The sequence below is a fragment of the Rosa rugosa genome, chromosome 3 (assembly GCF_958449725.1).
Source record: "Rosa rugosa chromosome 3, drRosRugo1.1, whole genome shotgun sequence".
NCBI classification, from domain to species: Eukaryota; Viridiplantae; Streptophyta; class Magnoliopsida; order Rosales; family Rosaceae; genus Rosa; species Rosa rugosa.
Window position 1 is genome coordinate 57,768,681 of NC_084822.1, and position 17,440 is coordinate 57,786,120.

Consider the following 17,440-nt stretch of genomic DNA (forward strand, 5'->3'; position numbering starts at 1 on the left):
TTCATATTAAAGAAATTTGGTTCTTTCGTATATTTGGTCAAAATTAAGTACCTTAATGATTTCCAACATGACTCATTTTTAACACATAATCTAGTATAGAAACCTATAATTTGAACGATCAAATTTTCGAAACTTGTAATCCAGATTAATTTGTCATTTCAAATTGGTTTATTAGTATGATCGATCATGTGATATATATATATATGCTCTCTTTTGGTGTCAAAGGGCTTCACCAAATTTTGCAGTGCCCATAATACTATTTCATAACATAATGATCAAATTAAGTCAATAAAATATAAATAGACAAAAATGTAAAACTTAAAAAAATAACCAAATTACCGTGAGAAACACGGGCACATTGCTAGTATATATATAAAAGAACATCTCTAATAAGTTGACTAAGTCAGTTTCTAAATGTAAAATTTTTTCATTGCTCCCAAAATAACAAAATCCTTTTTTTTTTATTTAGAATAAATAACAAAATACTTGAACTCCTTATTTTCCAAGAATATATATATATATATATATATATATATATATATATTTCCATTTTCCGCAAATGTAAGATTCAAAAAAAAGAAACTTTTCATATTAATTGAAACCCTAGAGGCCTCCTGCCCATGAGGGATTGTTTTATACTTTTTTTTATTCATCAGTCAAATCTTTTCCTTCATATTAAGAGAAATTATATATACACACCCCAATATTCTTAATACAACATCTCAAAACTCTCAATTTTTTTTTTAACTTTTCATAATTCCAAATTCCTTTTCTTATGAATTTTTTTTTAAAAAAAATAAATAAATAAAACAACTTAAATTGAGGGAGCAATTCCCATATCTTCACATCAAGGATATTTTTTTTTCTTTCTATGAATTTGATGAACATTGATACATAGGGAGGATGAGATGACGAAGCTGAAGTGGGGTAGATAGGCTAAAACTCAGAAGTCATAATCCAATAAGAATCACATTCTTATTCTCCCCCACCATCCTTGTTAATTTTTTTTTTGTAAAAAAAAAAAAATCTTGTTGATACTTGATTTGTTGCAGACAATTTCATTTTTCCAAGAATCCATAGGGTCATGAATCACAGAAAGAGAGAACCATAATAATTGACATTTTAGTAAGCCTTGAAACTTTCCATGTACAAAAAATTGTGAAAGTGAATAACCTTGAACATCAATGGTAGATAACCACAATATGTATGAACTACTCGAATTTCTTAGAGAGGTCAATTTGGAGAGCAAGAATAACAGTTTGGAGGCATAGTTTGAGAGAAAACTAAAGCCCAAATTTTTTATTTTTTAATTAGTAGAGGAGTGTAAGAGGAAATTTAGGAGAAATTTGAATAAAAAAAATTTAAGGGGTGTGTATGAAGTAGATAGGGAAGATTACACCTAAGTACACTCTTCTTAGCTGCATAGTCTTTTTCGACCCTAACCGCTTCCTTCTGGTTTATCAAGCAAGAGCTTGTCCAGCGGTTGCCTACGTCAATGTGGCCTTGGGCTACACTGATTTGTGGCGCTGATGCCGGACATGTAATGTTTCCAGGCCTTGTCTGTGGCTTTTTTGGTTTGCTGAATGCAGGGGGGAACGACTGGCAGTGGTTGGTCAACGCATTCGATTTTGCTAACTGTAAGGGCGATTGGGGTACATGATTTATGGAACGGCGGCGGCGGTGTCTACTCCTTGAGGATAGCTTCGGCGTTGATAAACCAACTTTAGTTGGGTTTTTTTGATCGATGGTGCGACTTTGGGTGGTGGCGTCGTAAGGGAGGTGCTGAGGTTTTTAGAATGGTGGCGACGAGGGTCACGGTGTCGTACTTCGTGTTGCAGGTGGTGGGATGGCTTGGGCCAAGTTAGCCTTGTTGGGCCTTGGTCTTGGGCTGGTACTCTCCATTGGGTCATGTTGGGCTGTATTTTAAAGTTTTTATTTTACTTAGTGTTATTTTCAATAATTCCTTCTTCTTTTTTCTAGAGAAAGTTATGCACATTTGTGCACCTATGTTGCTTGTAGGTTCTAGGCTTGCTAGTTTTTTAGTGAGCATAAGTCTATACTATTATGGTTTCTTTTTACACCAAGTTAATGAACCTCGTGGAGTACCACAATTGTGTGCATTGACAAAGGGAGATTCAAGGTAATTTTCTTAGTGTAAGCTGAGATTTGTAGTTGTGTAGGCTCTTGAATATTTGATCGAGAATGTACGAGTGGATGGTATATTTTTTTCCTTGCCTACTTGACTATTGATGTAAGGTACAAGCATATATAGATTATTTGTCAGTGCCGTTCTGGCCTTAGAATTTAATGAATCTCTATTACTTTGTTAACAAAGAAAAAAATGGATAAGAATGTGTATATAAAATTTCTCTCATATTAATCGTGAGTAGTAATAAAAAATCTTGAGGATATCTTGTTATTTTTTATTTATTTTTTGTCAAACAAATCTTGTTCATTTTCAAATGCATGTCAGGAAATGAATGTTAATTTCTGAGTCATTGAAAAACTCATAAAAATTGATGTATGAATGACTCCATTTTGCAGAACGAGACTCTAATGCTGCATTTGATGTTTCCTACATGTGTAATTGTATTTGTTATTCACAAAAGAGGCACTATGGAAAGAATCAAATGGAAAGAAGCACTGCAAAAGTCCTTAACTAAAACCACAATGCAATTAAGTTCTCCTGACATGAATGCCACAAAAAAAACACATCGATCCCTCCAGAATCTCCAAATATTTTATTATTGACCATGGACCAGGCCAAGGAATTGAAGGAAGAGATAGGGTTTGAGAGGACGGACTGGTATCAAAATAAAGGAGGTCGAGCAAGGATTGGAAGGTCAGGGATTTAAAATTACAAGATGCATCGATCGGTGAGAGTAACATGAATGAATAAATGTATGTGGTTGGGGTTTGAATACGTATGGGCCGCTGGAAGAGATAAAGGGATAAAGTCGTTTCTAGAGTAGGGCTCTTGTTTTCTTTTGATCTCTTTGTGTAAAATGGTATTAAAATAATACAGAATGCCCAATTGAAGATAAACCCACATTGATTCCCTACGTGATGCGTCTCTCTTTCTCCTTCTATATAAAGCCCCACCTCCTCCTCATGTTTTCGCACATCAAAGGCTCAGAGCCAAGCAGTGTTCCACTTTCATACAACACTAGTTAGCCTAGTTGTGGGATTGGGGGAAAACAAATATTTTAGGGTTCTGGGTAATATGACCGAGCAGCCTCCATCGATCTCCTGCAATATTTGATCAGAAGGCGGTTTTGATTAAGGGTAAAGAAGGTGACAGAAGAGAGTGAGCACACATGGCGTTTTCTTGCATGCTGTGTTTCATGCTTGAAGCTTTGCGTGCTCACTCTCTATCTGTCACCCCATCTCTCTCTCTCTCTCTCTCTCTCTCTTCAGTCCTGTTTCAGAATCGTTTTTGTTTGATTGATATTGTGTTTCTTATCTACAATTTGCATGATGTGAGCATCTATGACTGCATCTTTGAATGTTCCTGTCGTCGTCAGTGAGATTTATAACCCAGTGGTCCTAAACTGTCTGGATTCCTGATTCCTGATTAGGGATTAGGGTTAGGGTTTTATTTCGTTATTTTCAAAGAAAAAAATTCTTTAGATGTGGGTATTCGATATGGCTTTCTGGTATTGGAATCGTATGCAGAGAATTCAATCTAGAGTTTTTCCAATTACGCAGTCAAGTCCATTGTCAAGTGTTTTTTTTGTTTTTTTTTGCGCTGATTTTGTTAATCAAGTATGACCATATGTTCTAGCAGTCTAGCAGATTGCTGGCTCATTTCATTTGCGGATGATTAGAGATTGATGCATGTTGGGGAGTGGTAACACAGGCTGCTGGATGCTGAAGGGTCTTCATGATATGAAGAGTTAATTTTGGAGTTCTTGCTAATAAAAGCTTGCTAGGAAGTTGTAAAAGCCTTGATCAAGATATGGAAAAAGAACTAAGGATCGGTATTGAGAGCTGAAAAATTAGAGAGAATTTTGATACTTTTCGTTTGGTTTAATATGAACAGAAAACATGTGTAATATCTTGAAGATCTCAACTCCATTATAGCTCTTATCATTGTATTCAAATTGCTCAATTAGTTATTTTAAGAACTTTTCATATGAGTGTATTCTTGCAACTTCATCTTGAAGATTCAATTAACATTGTTCTTGTTTTGTTATGCTTTTCTGGGTTTATATATTTTGGATGCTGAGTAAGAGAGAGAAGATGAACCCCAACCTGATCAATTCGATCTAGGCAACATGCATGTAATGATCAAGAAAAAGTTAGCTAGTCTTTACTTGTGCTCTGAAAAGTGTAATGGACCTAGTTTAAAGAAGGGCTACCCTGCACAACTGCTTTAACCACCCGTGTACCCCATACACTCCCACACCACCATAGGTATGATGAGATTTGACTCGCTATTCCACAGAAGAATGAGTACGATAGAGTTGAAAAGAGAGAGAGAAATAGATGACACCATAATTTCTTTCTGTTTATCGATCACATATGGTCATACAAAAAGGAGTAGAAAATAGTCTAACAAAAGAAAAGGTGATGATAGAAAATGAGACGTGCTATAGTAGTCCTTATCTATAGCCAGTCTTAAACAAGGACTATTGGCGAGGGAACCAGTTCTTCATACCAAAATTAGCGTTTACAATAATCTGAGACATATTTTTACCAAAATACACTTTCATATTTTTCTGTAATCCAAAAATAGTCACTGTGTTTCTACTCCATCAGGATTCTAGTACTTGGACATCTTAATAGGAGAGAGTCGAGAGACTCATGTTCAACTTCTTTAGGATCGCCCCAGGTCTTTTCTCTTCGTCTTCTTTTCAACCCGATTCTGGTTTAGTAATCGCATCCTATATCTATTATCATAATTATGATAATATGATTAATGTCTTCGTACTCTTGAAATCAGTAAGGTCACTCTCTTTGATTGTTAGTTCAATAATGCATCTCGAGATTATGGCTGTCTAGACTCCATAAGTGAATGTGTTGCTGGTGTAGTTAGTTGCCTGATCATTTTCTTTGGGATATCAAGGATTTATTCCTGGTTCGTTTTTATTTAATGTCTTTTTCCTCAAATTTGGAACTTCATTGATTTGTAGAGTAGTTTTCTTGCTGTGGTTGATTCTGGCATGACAGTCTTGACAGCTAGGCCCCCATTTTTCTGTTTAAGAGTTGATGTTAGTGTATATATTTCTCCCAATGATACTAATTCATATATATAGAGAACCCAGGTGGATTTTTACAAAGTGGAAAGTCATTGCTTATAACTAACTATTTAAATCAAGCACCCGCGGTCTCTTTTCAGCTCACCAGTTTTGCTCCACCAAGCAATAATACCACTTTGCTCTATGAGAAGTCGTCAGGCTTTATGTTGTCATGTGCGCAAATTGATGAAAACTATTAACCCTGCTCGATTCTATTCTATAGTCTGGTCCAGAATGATTCGGCTTGAAAATTTACACATGAATGGATGTAATATCAAAGTGTGCATGGTTCAAGAATATAAATGCTATAATTTCTGAACATAGTGTTTGTAAAAGATTCAATTACTCTTTACACCAAAAAAAAAAAAAAAAAAGATTCAATTACTCTCAAAACTTGATAAATTCGGGGAAAGATCCAATATTAGTCTCACAATCAAGCAAAATGATTACAAGTTAATGGTACAACAAGAATTACAGACATTATATGAAATACTGAACCTATTTCCTTGACATACTTCTGTCCTAACAGAAGAAAGAATAAGATCAATGAATCCCAGAACTTCACTCCTTGTGGAAGTACAAAATATTTAGCGGCCCCCTTGAAACATCCGCTGAACCGTTTTCAAGGAACCAAGACTTGATGATGCTTCGTGATGGATTAATAAGAATTTCTACAGGCCACTTATCGACTAGCTTGAAACCAAATCGAGAAGCTGCTGAAAGTATGGAAGGTTCATCTACTCGACGAAAAATATGACACAGGATTAGGGCTGCTTGGTGATCCTTGTTATTAGATGAAATCAACTCCTTTGCCGTTTGAAACAAGGGCAAAATAGCTTCAGGTATGTAAGTGACATCTGTGCCTAATATGATATCAAATCCTCCACTGTTAACTTGCTTGATGGCTTCTATATGGTCTTCATTTCCCCACTCTAATATTCTTGTAGTAAATTTGTCCGAAATTGGCGGTCTAAGATTTGACATGACATTTTCTGTCAGTAGGTCGAGTGCTTTTGTGTCTCCATCAGTGGCGAACACAAGGTCTGCACATCCAGCAGCAATCATAGAGCAAATGCCTGCACAGCCAGACCCCAACTCCAACACCCGTTTCCCAGCAAAAATTGCTGGATTTCTTGCTAAAACAGGAGCCATAAACCGAGCTGATTCCCATAACATTAAACCAGTTGATTTGCAGGTGTGTTGGTACTCTTTGGATAGCACTTTGATTTTGAAAGTCCAACCTCCCAGCTCGAGCTCAATGACCTAAGAGGGGAAAGAATGCAAAAAGATAAGAACGCCTTGAACACACTTAGCAAATTTAAGACTATTTCAGTGAAAAACAAGAAAATCTACCTCATTATCACCATCGGTCGAAGTTGGAAGACCAAACATTTCTGCTGCCACACCGTCGGACATGTCAACCTCCGAATCGTTTACAGGTTTCTTCAAGATGTTATTGTCAACATCCAGCTCCATTTTCCCTTGACCAGGATGGTCTATTCTGATTGCAGCTTCTGAGTTGGTGGTGGAGTTCGTACCATCTGAAAGGCAGAATACAGCTTGAACCCACCGCCTGGAATCAACAACAAGAATTAGAACTCCAGAGGACAACCAACATCAACATACAGAACACAATCTACTGAAGTAAGACTGTTTACCTATTCATCACCAACTCCCGCGACCGGTTCTCAACTTGTTTGCAGCACAGATCAAGTTCCTCAACATCAAAACTGTTTTCTTTAAATAAGCTTGTCAAGAACTCATTAGAGAAGTAGAAAGCCCTCTGGAAAATGATAAGGGATCATTATCAATCATGTGAATTGAGAAAAAGTAGCTTTATGCATGAATATGTGCTAAAAACTTACAGTGCCATCACCCCTGGCATAAAAGTTTTCACTAATCTTTTGGTCCTTGCAATTTAATCTTTCCTGTCAATTGGACAGCAAGACATCATAGAATGAAAATCTTGACATCAATATGCTGGAACTGTGGAATAAGATCAATGTAAACCAAGAGCTTACTAAACAAATAGGAAAGAAGTGTTTGGGGATCAACCTGAGCAAGGTCACCAGTAGCATAATCACGAAATAGCACACGACCATTTGGCTGAGGAAGAGAGAGAATTTGCTCAAATTTCATCAGATATGAAAAGGCATATAAATGTACCATCAAAAGAATTACTTGTATAACAACTGTACTTAAGAACATAAGAAATGCAAAATCTAACCCAACATACGACTATAAAATTTCCAATGTATAAGAGATGGAAGTACTCCTGCCACATACCTTGAGAATCTTTCTAATATTCTGCACTACCAGAGACATCTTCTCCGGAGATACTGCAGATAACACAAAAATCTGCTTAACAAGTCAGCAACATTACAAAATGGCGATTATGTGAAACTTAACCACACGAGCTGCTTGATTAGTAACTAATATTATCATTTATCAATCAAACTTGAAAAAATTGATGTCCTACATCTTCAATTCATTTACCATGGTTACAATATCTACTGAAGATGGAGATATCTGCTTGCTCAGATCGTCAATGGTCAAATCACAAACGAACGCATTAACTCTGGACTCTGTAAAATCTTTATGTTTCTGCAATAATAACAGAATACATTGTTGTTATGGCTCTTCAAAACCTAAATAAACTGAATTACTATTTAATTGTGCTATTTTATTGGTCGAACACAAAAACACTGTCAAACATATGTAATCAAACATCCTTTAAGATGTACAAGGAATCATTATACCTTAACCAAGTTAACAGCATTTGGTGAAAAATCACAAGCATGGACAAAAATGTCTGCATATATCGCAACCAGTGGAAAAATAGTGTTTCCAGCTCCACAGCCAACCTGCATATCGAGAACAATAATCAATGATCCAGTACATAACAGCCTGATGGGAACATATACATCATTCCCTTACATAAACCAAGATAAATACTTTACCTCTAAAACAACTTTCTGCCCAGCTCCCTGATAGTTGAAAATAACCATTAGAAACACAAAATTGTTGGGTGAATACAAAAACAACAAAACTGAATCTATGTATGTAACCAACTTCAGTTCTTCACTCACAGAAAAGTATTGGCCCCATTCCTTGTCCAAGTAGTGCCGATCTTTAAAAAACTGACGAAAGAAAAAGCAGTTAAGATTGAATTAGCATTGGCCCGAATCGCAAAAGCAACTGAAGTGTGTGGGATATGAGCAAGTGAGCATTCTCTGAAACATAAAACCAATTAAAAGTTGGTCTATCTTTACAGAATAGTAATCACTAGTGACAGTAAACACAGACCCTATCTTGATGTCGCTTATAAAAGACATCCCAGTACTTCTTAGCCTCTCTTTCATACTTCTCTGCAAAACAAAATGGGATGCAGAAGAAAATTAAACACAAAACCGAATAATACATATCAAAATCAAGAGAGAAAGAGACCAACCTCTCCAGAAGGGAGAGACAGTATCAGAGGTGGTGTAAATCTGTAATCTTGGGGTAGGTTGTTCTTGTTGTCCTGCTGAAGCTTCTTCCATACTGGAAGCCATAGACTCCCAGGCTCTGCTGGAATAATACAGATAATATTTCATATCAGAAATCAATCTCAACTTGAAAATTCTATCAAAACAAACTGAATTTGAACAAAGTAATGCTGCTATAGAATCATCAATGACAATTTGATTGGATTTATTTTTTTTTATCTTACCTCTTGAAGTTGATGGTGCAGCAGACTAGCTGAGAGATCTGGCTTTTGAGTTTTTAGAGCGCTTTAGGGTTTTAGTTCTGTCTCTTCGAGATTTGGGGGGGGGGGGGGGGGGGGGGTTATTTACTTTAACCCGCTATAATTACTATCTTAATACGCACCGTTTTGGGATTTGGTCCTAAATGAAACGCGGTCGGTAATATTCCCTTTAACGGTTTTTCGCACCTTTTTCGCTTTCTGGTAAAAGTTTCGGTTTTCTTTCCAACTCTTTTCGTTTTTCGCTTCTCTTTCTCTGCAGTCCTGAACTACCCATAGAAATCAGTGTAGATTTACGATCAAAAGAACAAATAAAAGCGAAAACTTCACCTTATTGAGGGCGTTGCACAAAATCAGTATATAAGTATTATTAACTGCTGCCGTTTTTTCTACAATCCAATTGTTTCTTTTTTTCTCTACTCTGTAGCTGAAAATTTGGATACAATCTTTCAAACAAATAATTACAAGCGGAAAAAAAATCAGACCCGGTTGGAAATTAAAAAGGAAATGTGAATTGCTCTCACCTACACAATTAAACAGGGATGCTACAAAGTGTTCTATTGCATAAAAAGATGCTTCACACATCGCTTGGTCTTTCCTCTGTTTGTAAAGTCGCGCTTTTCGTTTCCTTTTCATCTGTTTTCTCAACGTTCTCTTCCCTTTCGTCTGCACTGGTCTCATTAGTTTGTTCAACAACAGGTGTGACCCCGTTTTCAACCACGGGCATGTCACCATTCTCAGTTATGCTCTTTTCACTTTCATGTTTGTTCTCATCCCCAACAGGTTTATCTTTGTTTTCCTCACCAACAGGTTTGGGAAGCCCTCTGGATGTAGAGACTGTCAATAGGCGGCCAATCCCATCGTATAAACTCTTTGCATCCATTACTAAAGCAGCTCCACCAGGGTAGCAGCGGCCAAAGCAATTTGCACAATGAGGGTAAGTAATCTACAAAAAGGTTCAGAAGATACATATGCTGTTAATGTTTACACATGCAAAAGGTTACATGCAGTCCAAGTTAGTAATTATCGTACCTCAATGAAAGCCCGGCAAAGTGAGAGAAAAAGTCCAGACTCGTTATCTCTCAGTATTCTAGTTGTATTGTACCTCAGTAAAGAGTCAGCAACAGTCTGTAATCCCTTGATTAACTCTTGAGCAAGCACGTGCTTCAAACTTATGGGGGCACAAGGCCGGAGGTCATTCATCGCTGCAGAGACACCTAAAACCAAGAGAAGATATGTACATGAATGCCCGAAAGAAGAAGGATAAGCTTGCTTTACTTCCCTCATTGCACAAAGCATGGAAATAATTTATTTAGTATCCAGATAAAGGATATTACACCAACAGTAACTGTTTTGTTCAATTTGTTGTTGAGTCAAGTTAATTTAGGCAAATTGAAACCAACACTGGATACAAGATGAAAATATCAGAGCACAAAAAGGCAATTTCTCAGTTTCATAAAATATTTAGCTTCAGAATACTTATATAACACTTACCATTAACAAAAACAGCAAGAGGTGGATGTTCCATAAGATAAGATGGCGGAGTTACATCATCCAGACTTTCATCATTAACACTATTTGCTGGAAAACCAACTGCTGGTAATGGGACCCAACGATGTGAATCCAAGACCAACTTGAATAAAGCAAAACGTCAAGTCAAAACTCATTACCAAAAACTCGAAAAAGTTATAAAGGCAACAGGTTGGTTGATGCAAACTGAAACTCGCAGACTAACGCAATTCAAATTCATCACCATTCACCTGAAAATTTTCAACTGCTGTACTCATATTTTTTGCAAACAAGTTGAGAACTGCCCTGAAAAGCAACCAAGTTCAATATTCAGAATATGTATGTTACTCATTTAAGATAAATAGTCATCAAGAAAAAGGGTCTTTACTCTTCAAAAAGTGATGGTAGCAGTCCCCGGAAATCTAGCCCAACCCAACCAAGCCCCATAGCACAATACTGTCGACAACCAAAAAAGTAAAAAGGTTAGAATAAATTAGCAGAGCTTCTAGTATTCCTCTTAATTTTGAATGATGCAAGCAAGAGTAGCATTATCTAATTTCAAGCAAATTATATTCCTGGATGGAAAGAAAAAAAAAAAAAAATTGGGATATCTTTTGCAGCATAAACACAAGTTAATCATGCAATTGCAGGCTTTGGTTCAATATACAATATGTAATTTACGGAAGAAGTTGACTGAGTGACGATATTTTTGCAAATCATGGACCATTAAAAAACCAACTATATCCTAGTATGTATTTCCTTTAATTGCTTTACATTCCCAAATGCAAAAATATAACAAAAGAAACTCACCATGGATTGTTCCAAAATGTTCGACAGTGATCCGCCTTCAGTTATTTTTGGAAGCATAATCTTCAGAGTCTTAAGGAGTGAGGTAATTTGATGCATAGACCAACTGAACAGAAGACCGCCATCATGATTTTCTTCATTGCCTGATGTATCATCAGAAAATATTGCTCTATATTGATTGACAACATCAAATAGATGCTGTCTTTGGAAGTTAATCATCCCCTTCAGGTACTCATAAGCGTTCCTCTTGTCCAAATCCTCAAGAATTCCAGTAAGCCATGCTTGCCGACATCTCAGGAACTAAAACACAGAAAATTCTGGTTAGATACAAGCAACGAGATGCTCATTTCAACTGTTCTGCGCCAGATTATTAAAATATGTAAACAATACAAAGAAATCCTAATCCTTACCTGCAGACGCATTTCATACTCACTAAATACCCCTATTCTACGTAGATATCCAATAATGCGGAGACACTCAGGTAACTGCAATACACAAAGATTATTAGTAAATTCTACAATCCATGTAATAGACAAACCACATTACATAGCTGGTTGTGCATTATAATTACACAATACCTGAATGTTTGAGCGAAGTTTCTGAAGAAGCTGAGAAAGAAGAGATTGGGTGGTCTGCCTGACTTCTGCAGCCAGAGCTTGTATAACGGGCAACCTTATAGAATAAAGGGGAAAAACAAAAAGGCCAAAAGAACAAAGAAAGCTCAATTCATGGCCTTTCACAAAGTTGACAGTTCAAATTACTGTAAGTTGATAGAAGAATAAGGGCGCAGCAAGACTCACTTGGGGTGCATGGTTGAAAGCTTGCAAACAAACGTCTCTAAGTCAAGAGCTTCATCAAAATTTCCATTCCTCACACATCTGCATAAACAGGGGAGTGAATGAGGCTGGTCCTATACATTACTCAGTTGCCGTTAAAAAAAATACAACATTTGAACTTAATAACCACGCTCCTATCACAATCGAAACCCTTCAGTTCGGCTCTAAACAATTCACCACTAATGATTATGAATTTTGAAGTCAGGGAAACCAAAAACCAACTCACTAGAACGAGCAAAAGAGATTCTAAGCCATAACAAGAACTCTATCCAAGTTCACTAAGATTATGAATGCATCAACAACTTTTCAGTTGGGCAAAGTAAATCCAAATCATGCAAATTGATAATGCCTAGCAAGGATTTCTACTATCTAGAGTAGCGAAACAAAATTCGTAAATTTCATTTGAAGCACATACGTATCCATAAGCTGCGGAATTTCAAGTAAGTCGAGCAATGTACTGTGATTCGCTAGCAATGTCTGGTTCATCTTCCTCTTCTCCAAAATCTCTTCCGCCGATTCAACAAACTCAGTGCATCCACTCGTCAACTTTGGGATCTCCCCTATCTACCAAACCCAAATCCACACCAAAATCCATCACAAAACTCAAAAACCTAAAGAAACCAGAGAGATAGTGAGAATCATTACCAGAGATTCAAGATGCTTGTCAATGGAGGACACTTCGTCTCGAATCACCAGCAACGCGTCCGAAGCGGCGATGAACGCTCGGTAATTCCCCACCGCCACCTCTTGCATTTGCCGCTGTATCCGCTCCGCATCGACCCGCAGAAGCTCCGGTTCCTGAAAAAACCCGACCCGAGGCGAAAGTGAATACCGAGTTCGATTGGACAAAACAAGCAATGAGAGAGAGAAGGGAACCTTGTGGAGGCGATCGAGGGTGAAGGAGAGGAGCTCGGAGACGTAAGGCTGCTGAGCGCCGGAGGCCAGAGGGAGGAGGCTGGCCACGGCGGACGAGGAGTCCTCGGCGGCATTTTCGGACTCCATCATCTGGAGCTCCGAATTCGGTTGGAGATTCGGATCGGACCCTCCGCTAGGGTTTTTGGGATGATGAAATCGGAGGGAAATGCAGATTGCAGATCTGCGAGGGTAACACTAAGCTTTCTTGGCTTTCAGTTCAATGGTGCGTCTTAGTTGCCGCGATTCGGATCTGGATCAACCGTAAATGAGATTAGCTGAGTTTATTGGGCCCGGGCTACCCGCGTCGGCTGGACTGTGTGGCTGGGCCTACTTTAGAAGATACATGTATGCTCCTAAATCTACAAGACTTGAACTGGGCCAAGTGGTTCAGTGAATGTACTGGATCTCCCCACATGAACGTTGAAGATAAGGAACCCTTACGTCCTATGTTTGAACGCTGAGTTTGCTTAGTGTAATTGCTTAATTATAAACGTGGGATCAGGAGAGGGACTAAAATGCCTTGTTGGTTGTTCGGGCCCCTAGTGGATTGGTTATTGAGCCAAGAAAGTTTTTGAGATACTGTGATCAATCCGAAAAGAGGGCGTCAAGAAAAGAAAAAAAATCTTCAACCGTCTAGTTTGGTTAACAAGCTAAAAATACAATCAGGTGACCAGTTTGATTGTATGTTAAGGGTAGGGACGTAGCCAAGACTAGGGCTACTTGGACTGTAGCCCAAGGGATAATTTGGGCCAAAATCTGCCAAGTAGGGGTATAGTCCAAATAACAAAAAAAATAATATACTAATGCAATAATGCTGTAGGCCGACACTCGACAGTCGCCCTGCTCTCAGACTCTCCCACTGTCCCGCAGCTGCTTCCGCCTTCCAGTCGCAAGTCCTGGCAGTCCGCCACCGAGCCACCTCCATTGCTCCACGCGGCCACACCTGAGCCACCTCCTCTGAGACTCCTTCAATCCCATAATCCCAGGTAAATAACTGATTACCCATGTTTTGGACTTTTGGTTGATTTGAGAATATGAGATTTGTAGTTATGAGAATCTGAGATTTGTAGTGGGAATGGGTTGTTGAATGTTGATGGGTTTGGTTGATCTGAGAATCTGAAATTTGTAGTGGCCAGTGGGAACGGGTTGTTGATGATGTTTGATTGTTTTGGACTTTTGGTGTTTGTCGGTGAGGTCGGTGAGGAGGCATCTCTCTGACCTTATCCGGCTTTTTGAGTTTTGATCCTCGAAAATGAAAATGCAATGTAGATGTCTAATATTGGAAATGAGATTGATATCCTCCGGGCATTTAATTATAGGCCACTTGTTGGATAATAATTCATATGCATATTTATGCCCTAAAATATGGAAATTACTTGTTTTAATTTAATGTTGACTAATCCAATTTCATGTTTTGTAGAAAATCTTGACAAGAAGAGAAAAAAGTGAAATTCTGGCCAAATTTCCATGCACCACCACTTTTGGCGGCACAAATGGTGGCGCACCACAACTCACAATGGTGCCATGTATTTTCCGGCCATATTCATGGAGGAGCAAGGAGGATGAGTACCATAACATCTAATCCATTACATCCATTCACCATTATTCTATCTTAACCAAATTTCAAACATTTTGGTTCCAATTCAACTAAACACTCCCTATTACCCAAAAGTCCACTATCATCATCACTTTAATATCTATCATGTTTTAGGCTTAATCACCATCCATCACTCATCATTTCCTACTCTAACTTACACTATCACTCTCATACTATTTTCCCTTGTTTTTGGGATCTATTACCACTCTCATACTCCACCTCTTTGCTTGATTCAAAAACTTAATTGCTATCTTGACTTCTCAACACCATTTTCACATCCCTCTCCATCTATTTAAGCACCCATTCTTCACAAGAAAGAGACATCACTCATTCCACCCCATTACATCTTCTTTCTCTCTTCATCTCCTTCATAAAAACCTCAATATCCACCTCCCAAAATCCAAACCCATAATACCCATACCATCCACACTACTCTATCTCCTCCATCATCACCACCATTTCTTATCCTCTACCTCCATTAACACCACCACTAGTTACTAGCTACATCATTCCTCCACTTTTTTTTCTATCATCATTTTCTCCATCTACTCCAACTATTCACACAATATATAATACAAGCTTCACTATCTTTTATCATCAAATCTTCAAAAGCAAGAAGGAGAGGGAATCACCACCAAGACGTGAGCTTGGGAACCATCCAACACACCACTAAGCCAACTCTATCATTTTTACTATAGATTATATTTTGGTGTTTAATTTGATTATGAAGTTAGTATATGTAATTATGATTGAGTGGTACTTTGTTAGGGCTTGGGTTAAAAGTCCTAGCCAATCTTGTATGGATTAATGTTATAATATTATGTGATGCAATTTTCTTTAATATGTTTACATGCTAGTTCAAGAGTTAAATGCATATGCTTAGACTTTACCAATTTGAGTATGTGTGTTTGCTATGTCATGATATAATGTTTAGAGCTTGATAACCTTTGAATGTTAAAACATGAAAGCACACTAGGTGTGCATGTAGGGGTTGTGAATTACAATCACTTAGAGATAAGATTGGTTGGTTTGCATGATTTCTTTATCTCCAAACTTTATGCACTTAGGGTAATGCACTAGATACCTAACCGGATTGAAAGCATGACTTAAGTAGTTAAATACTACACCCGAGAGGGGTTGCTTGATATCACAAAAGGAGCATGCCCCTTGTCATACACGAGAGGAATGCAATGAGAGAAATTGGTTAATTAATTTAGCATCATTCATATTGAAATACATCAATACTTGCAAGGGAGGTTAGTGGTAGATAATTTAAATCCTAACTTTCATCTATTTGATCTCTAGTTTAGTTTAGAGTAATTTAGTTTGCATTTGAGCATCTAGTTATTTTCAATTCAAAACTATCTTCAAAAACCAAAATCAAATCGCTACTCCATCTTGCACATACTCACCATGAGCCTAGGTTTTCTTGTAAATTTAGATTTGTACGTAATTGTACATTTACATATTTTCGCTCTCCTTAGGTTCACACCCTAGCTAGTGAAAGGAATCCAATCGTCGTGGATTTAACAACCTTTCTTAAATCCTTATACTATTACTTGTACCCCTTATACTTGAGGGTGACTTTTTGGCTAACACCACTTATAAGAGGGACAATGAGAGAATATCTAAGCTTAGTAGCCATTTAATTTGCATTACTGATTTCATTTTACAGTTTTGCTTAGGCCATTTGATGAGAGAATATCTAAGCTTAGGCCATTTAATTTTGCATATTTGCATTACTGATTTCCATCTTGCTTGTCAATTGTTAATTGTTATATTGAAATGTATGTATATATATTATAGGTATTGAATAAAATGACGGATCGCTGAAAACCCAAGCGGTACAAAAATATTCTTTCATGGTTTACAAGTGATACTCCATCAAGTGGTAGTGGAATGAAATTGGGAGCGGGAGTAGAAATGTGACTGAGAATTCTGTGAATGATGTTCCTATAAACACTTCTCCACCTATTCCACTAGAAGAGTTCCGTGATGAAAGAATTGAGATAGAAGAAAATGTTGATGTTACTTCTCTTGAGCGTGATCTAGGAATACGACTTCCAATATGCAAGTATCCTTTGAATGAGCGTTACAATATTAGAAGAGCTTATGTGGGACCGTATCAACCTCAGTTAAGCAAGTATCTATCTTCTTTTGATGGAGGTCAATGTCGAAAATCATTTGACATTTGGTTCAAAGATTGACCTTGGCTTGAGTATTCCGAAGAGTTGGACAAAGGCGTGAGGATGAGCCTCCCACTGGGTTCTAAACCTAAAAAAAAAGTTCTTCGCAAAATTTTTGTATAGCTAAAATTAGCCCAACCCTCCAAAGAATATTCTTGACTACATCCCTGGTTAAGGGAAAGGCATTGTAGACCTTCAACCGTAGAACATCACGTGGCGTGTCACTCAATTATTTGCTCATCCAAAAAATAATTATAATGAATAATACTTATATATAATTTGGTAAAAATTCCGAGAATTAGATTATACGGTGGAGAGTTTGGATGGTCACTTTTTTATTTTCACGAATGTGTGTGATTAGGACACATGTCCCTTGTGGTAAGCTCAGGGATGTCTAAAGTGTGTCCGACAAGTTCAATTTATGACTTTGTTACTGTAGTTCTTGCTACGTGCAGGTTGCATAACTTTTTTTTCTTTTACTTAAAAAAAAGAGGATCAAATGATTTCACTCCTACCCCATGGTGACTCGAACTCATGACTTCGTCAGTAGGTAGTGGGTGCTATAACCACTGAGCTAACACCACTTCGTCACGGCACTGAGCTAA

The 17,440-nt window shown here is 37.6% G+C and overlaps 2 protein-coding genes across 3 annotated transcripts; both read right to left on the reverse strand.

The window, feature by feature from the left end:
- Positions 1-5,613: 5,613 nt before the first annotated feature.
- LOC133736666 (uncharacterized) lies at positions 5,614-9,063 on the reverse strand. Of its 2 annotated transcripts, none has more exons than XM_062164250.1 (13): positions 8,953-9,063; positions 8,692-8,810; positions 8,547-8,608; positions 8,330-8,380; positions 8,201-8,227; positions 8,000-8,104; positions 7,737-7,844; positions 7,527-7,598; positions 7,296-7,346; positions 7,106-7,168; positions 6,899-7,023; positions 6,594-6,813; positions 5,614-6,503 (listed from the first exon to the last, which is right to left on the reverse strand). In XM_062164250.1, exons 2-13 carry the CDS (start codon positions 8,792-8,794, stop codon positions 5,802-5,804), a joined length of 1,689 nt encoding a protein of 562 aa, XP_062020234.1. In that variant the 5' UTR covers positions 8,795-8,810; positions 8,953-9,063; the 3' UTR covers positions 5,614-5,801. The 2 variants fall into 2 exon arrangements, with proteins under 2 accessions (XP_062020234.1, XP_062020235.1); XM_062164251.1 differs by having other exon boundaries at positions 8,692-8,807; positions 8,953-9,049.
- Positions 9,064-9,328: 265 nt separating this feature from the next.
- Positions 9,329-13,305, reverse strand: LOC133736667 (conserved oligomeric Golgi complex subunit 8). The gene is made up of 12 exons (XM_062164252.1): positions 13,014-13,305; positions 12,783-12,935; positions 12,553-12,701; positions 12,102-12,179; positions 11,880-11,973; positions 11,712-11,786; positions 11,305-11,601; positions 10,883-10,950; positions 10,746-10,800; positions 10,480-10,618; positions 10,018-10,202; positions 9,329-9,931 (listed from the first exon to the last, which is right to left on the reverse strand). The coding sequence occupies exons 1-12, from the start codon at positions 13,140-13,142 to the stop codon at positions 9,563-9,565; spliced, it is 1,791 nt and encodes a 596-aa protein (XP_062020236.1). The 5' UTR covers positions 13,143-13,305; the 3' UTR covers positions 9,329-9,562.
- Positions 13,306-17,440: the final 4,135 nt, after the last annotated feature.

Excerpts from the sequence above, each read along its gene's own strand:
- LOC133736667 (XM_062164252.1), bottom strand. The coding sequence starts at position 13,142 with ATGATGGAGTCCGAAAATGCCGCCGAGGACTCCTCGTCCGCCGTGGCC. Across the intron at positions 12,180-12,552 it reads ATTCCGCAGCTTATGGATAC|ATGTGTGAGGAATGGAAATT; the intron begins GTATGTGCTTCA and ends CTGTTTATGCAG. Across the intron at positions 10,203-10,479 it reads TCTTGCTGTTTTTGTTAATG|GTGTCTCTGCAGCGATGAAT; the intron begins GTAAGTGTTATA and ends TCTTGGTTTTAG.
- LOC133736666 (XM_062164250.1), bottom strand. The coding sequence starts at position 8,794 with ATGGCTTCCAGTATGGAAGAAGCTTCAGCAGGACAACAAGAACAACCT. Across the intron at positions 8,105-8,200 it reads GGCAGAAAGTTGTTTTAGAG|GTTGGCTGTGGAGCTGGAAA; the intron begins GTAAAGTATTTA and ends CTCGATATGCAG. Across the intron at positions 7,599-7,736 it reads CAGTAGATATTGTAACCATG|ATTTTTGTGTTATCTGCAGT; the intron begins GTAAATGAATTG and ends CTTGTTAAGCAG.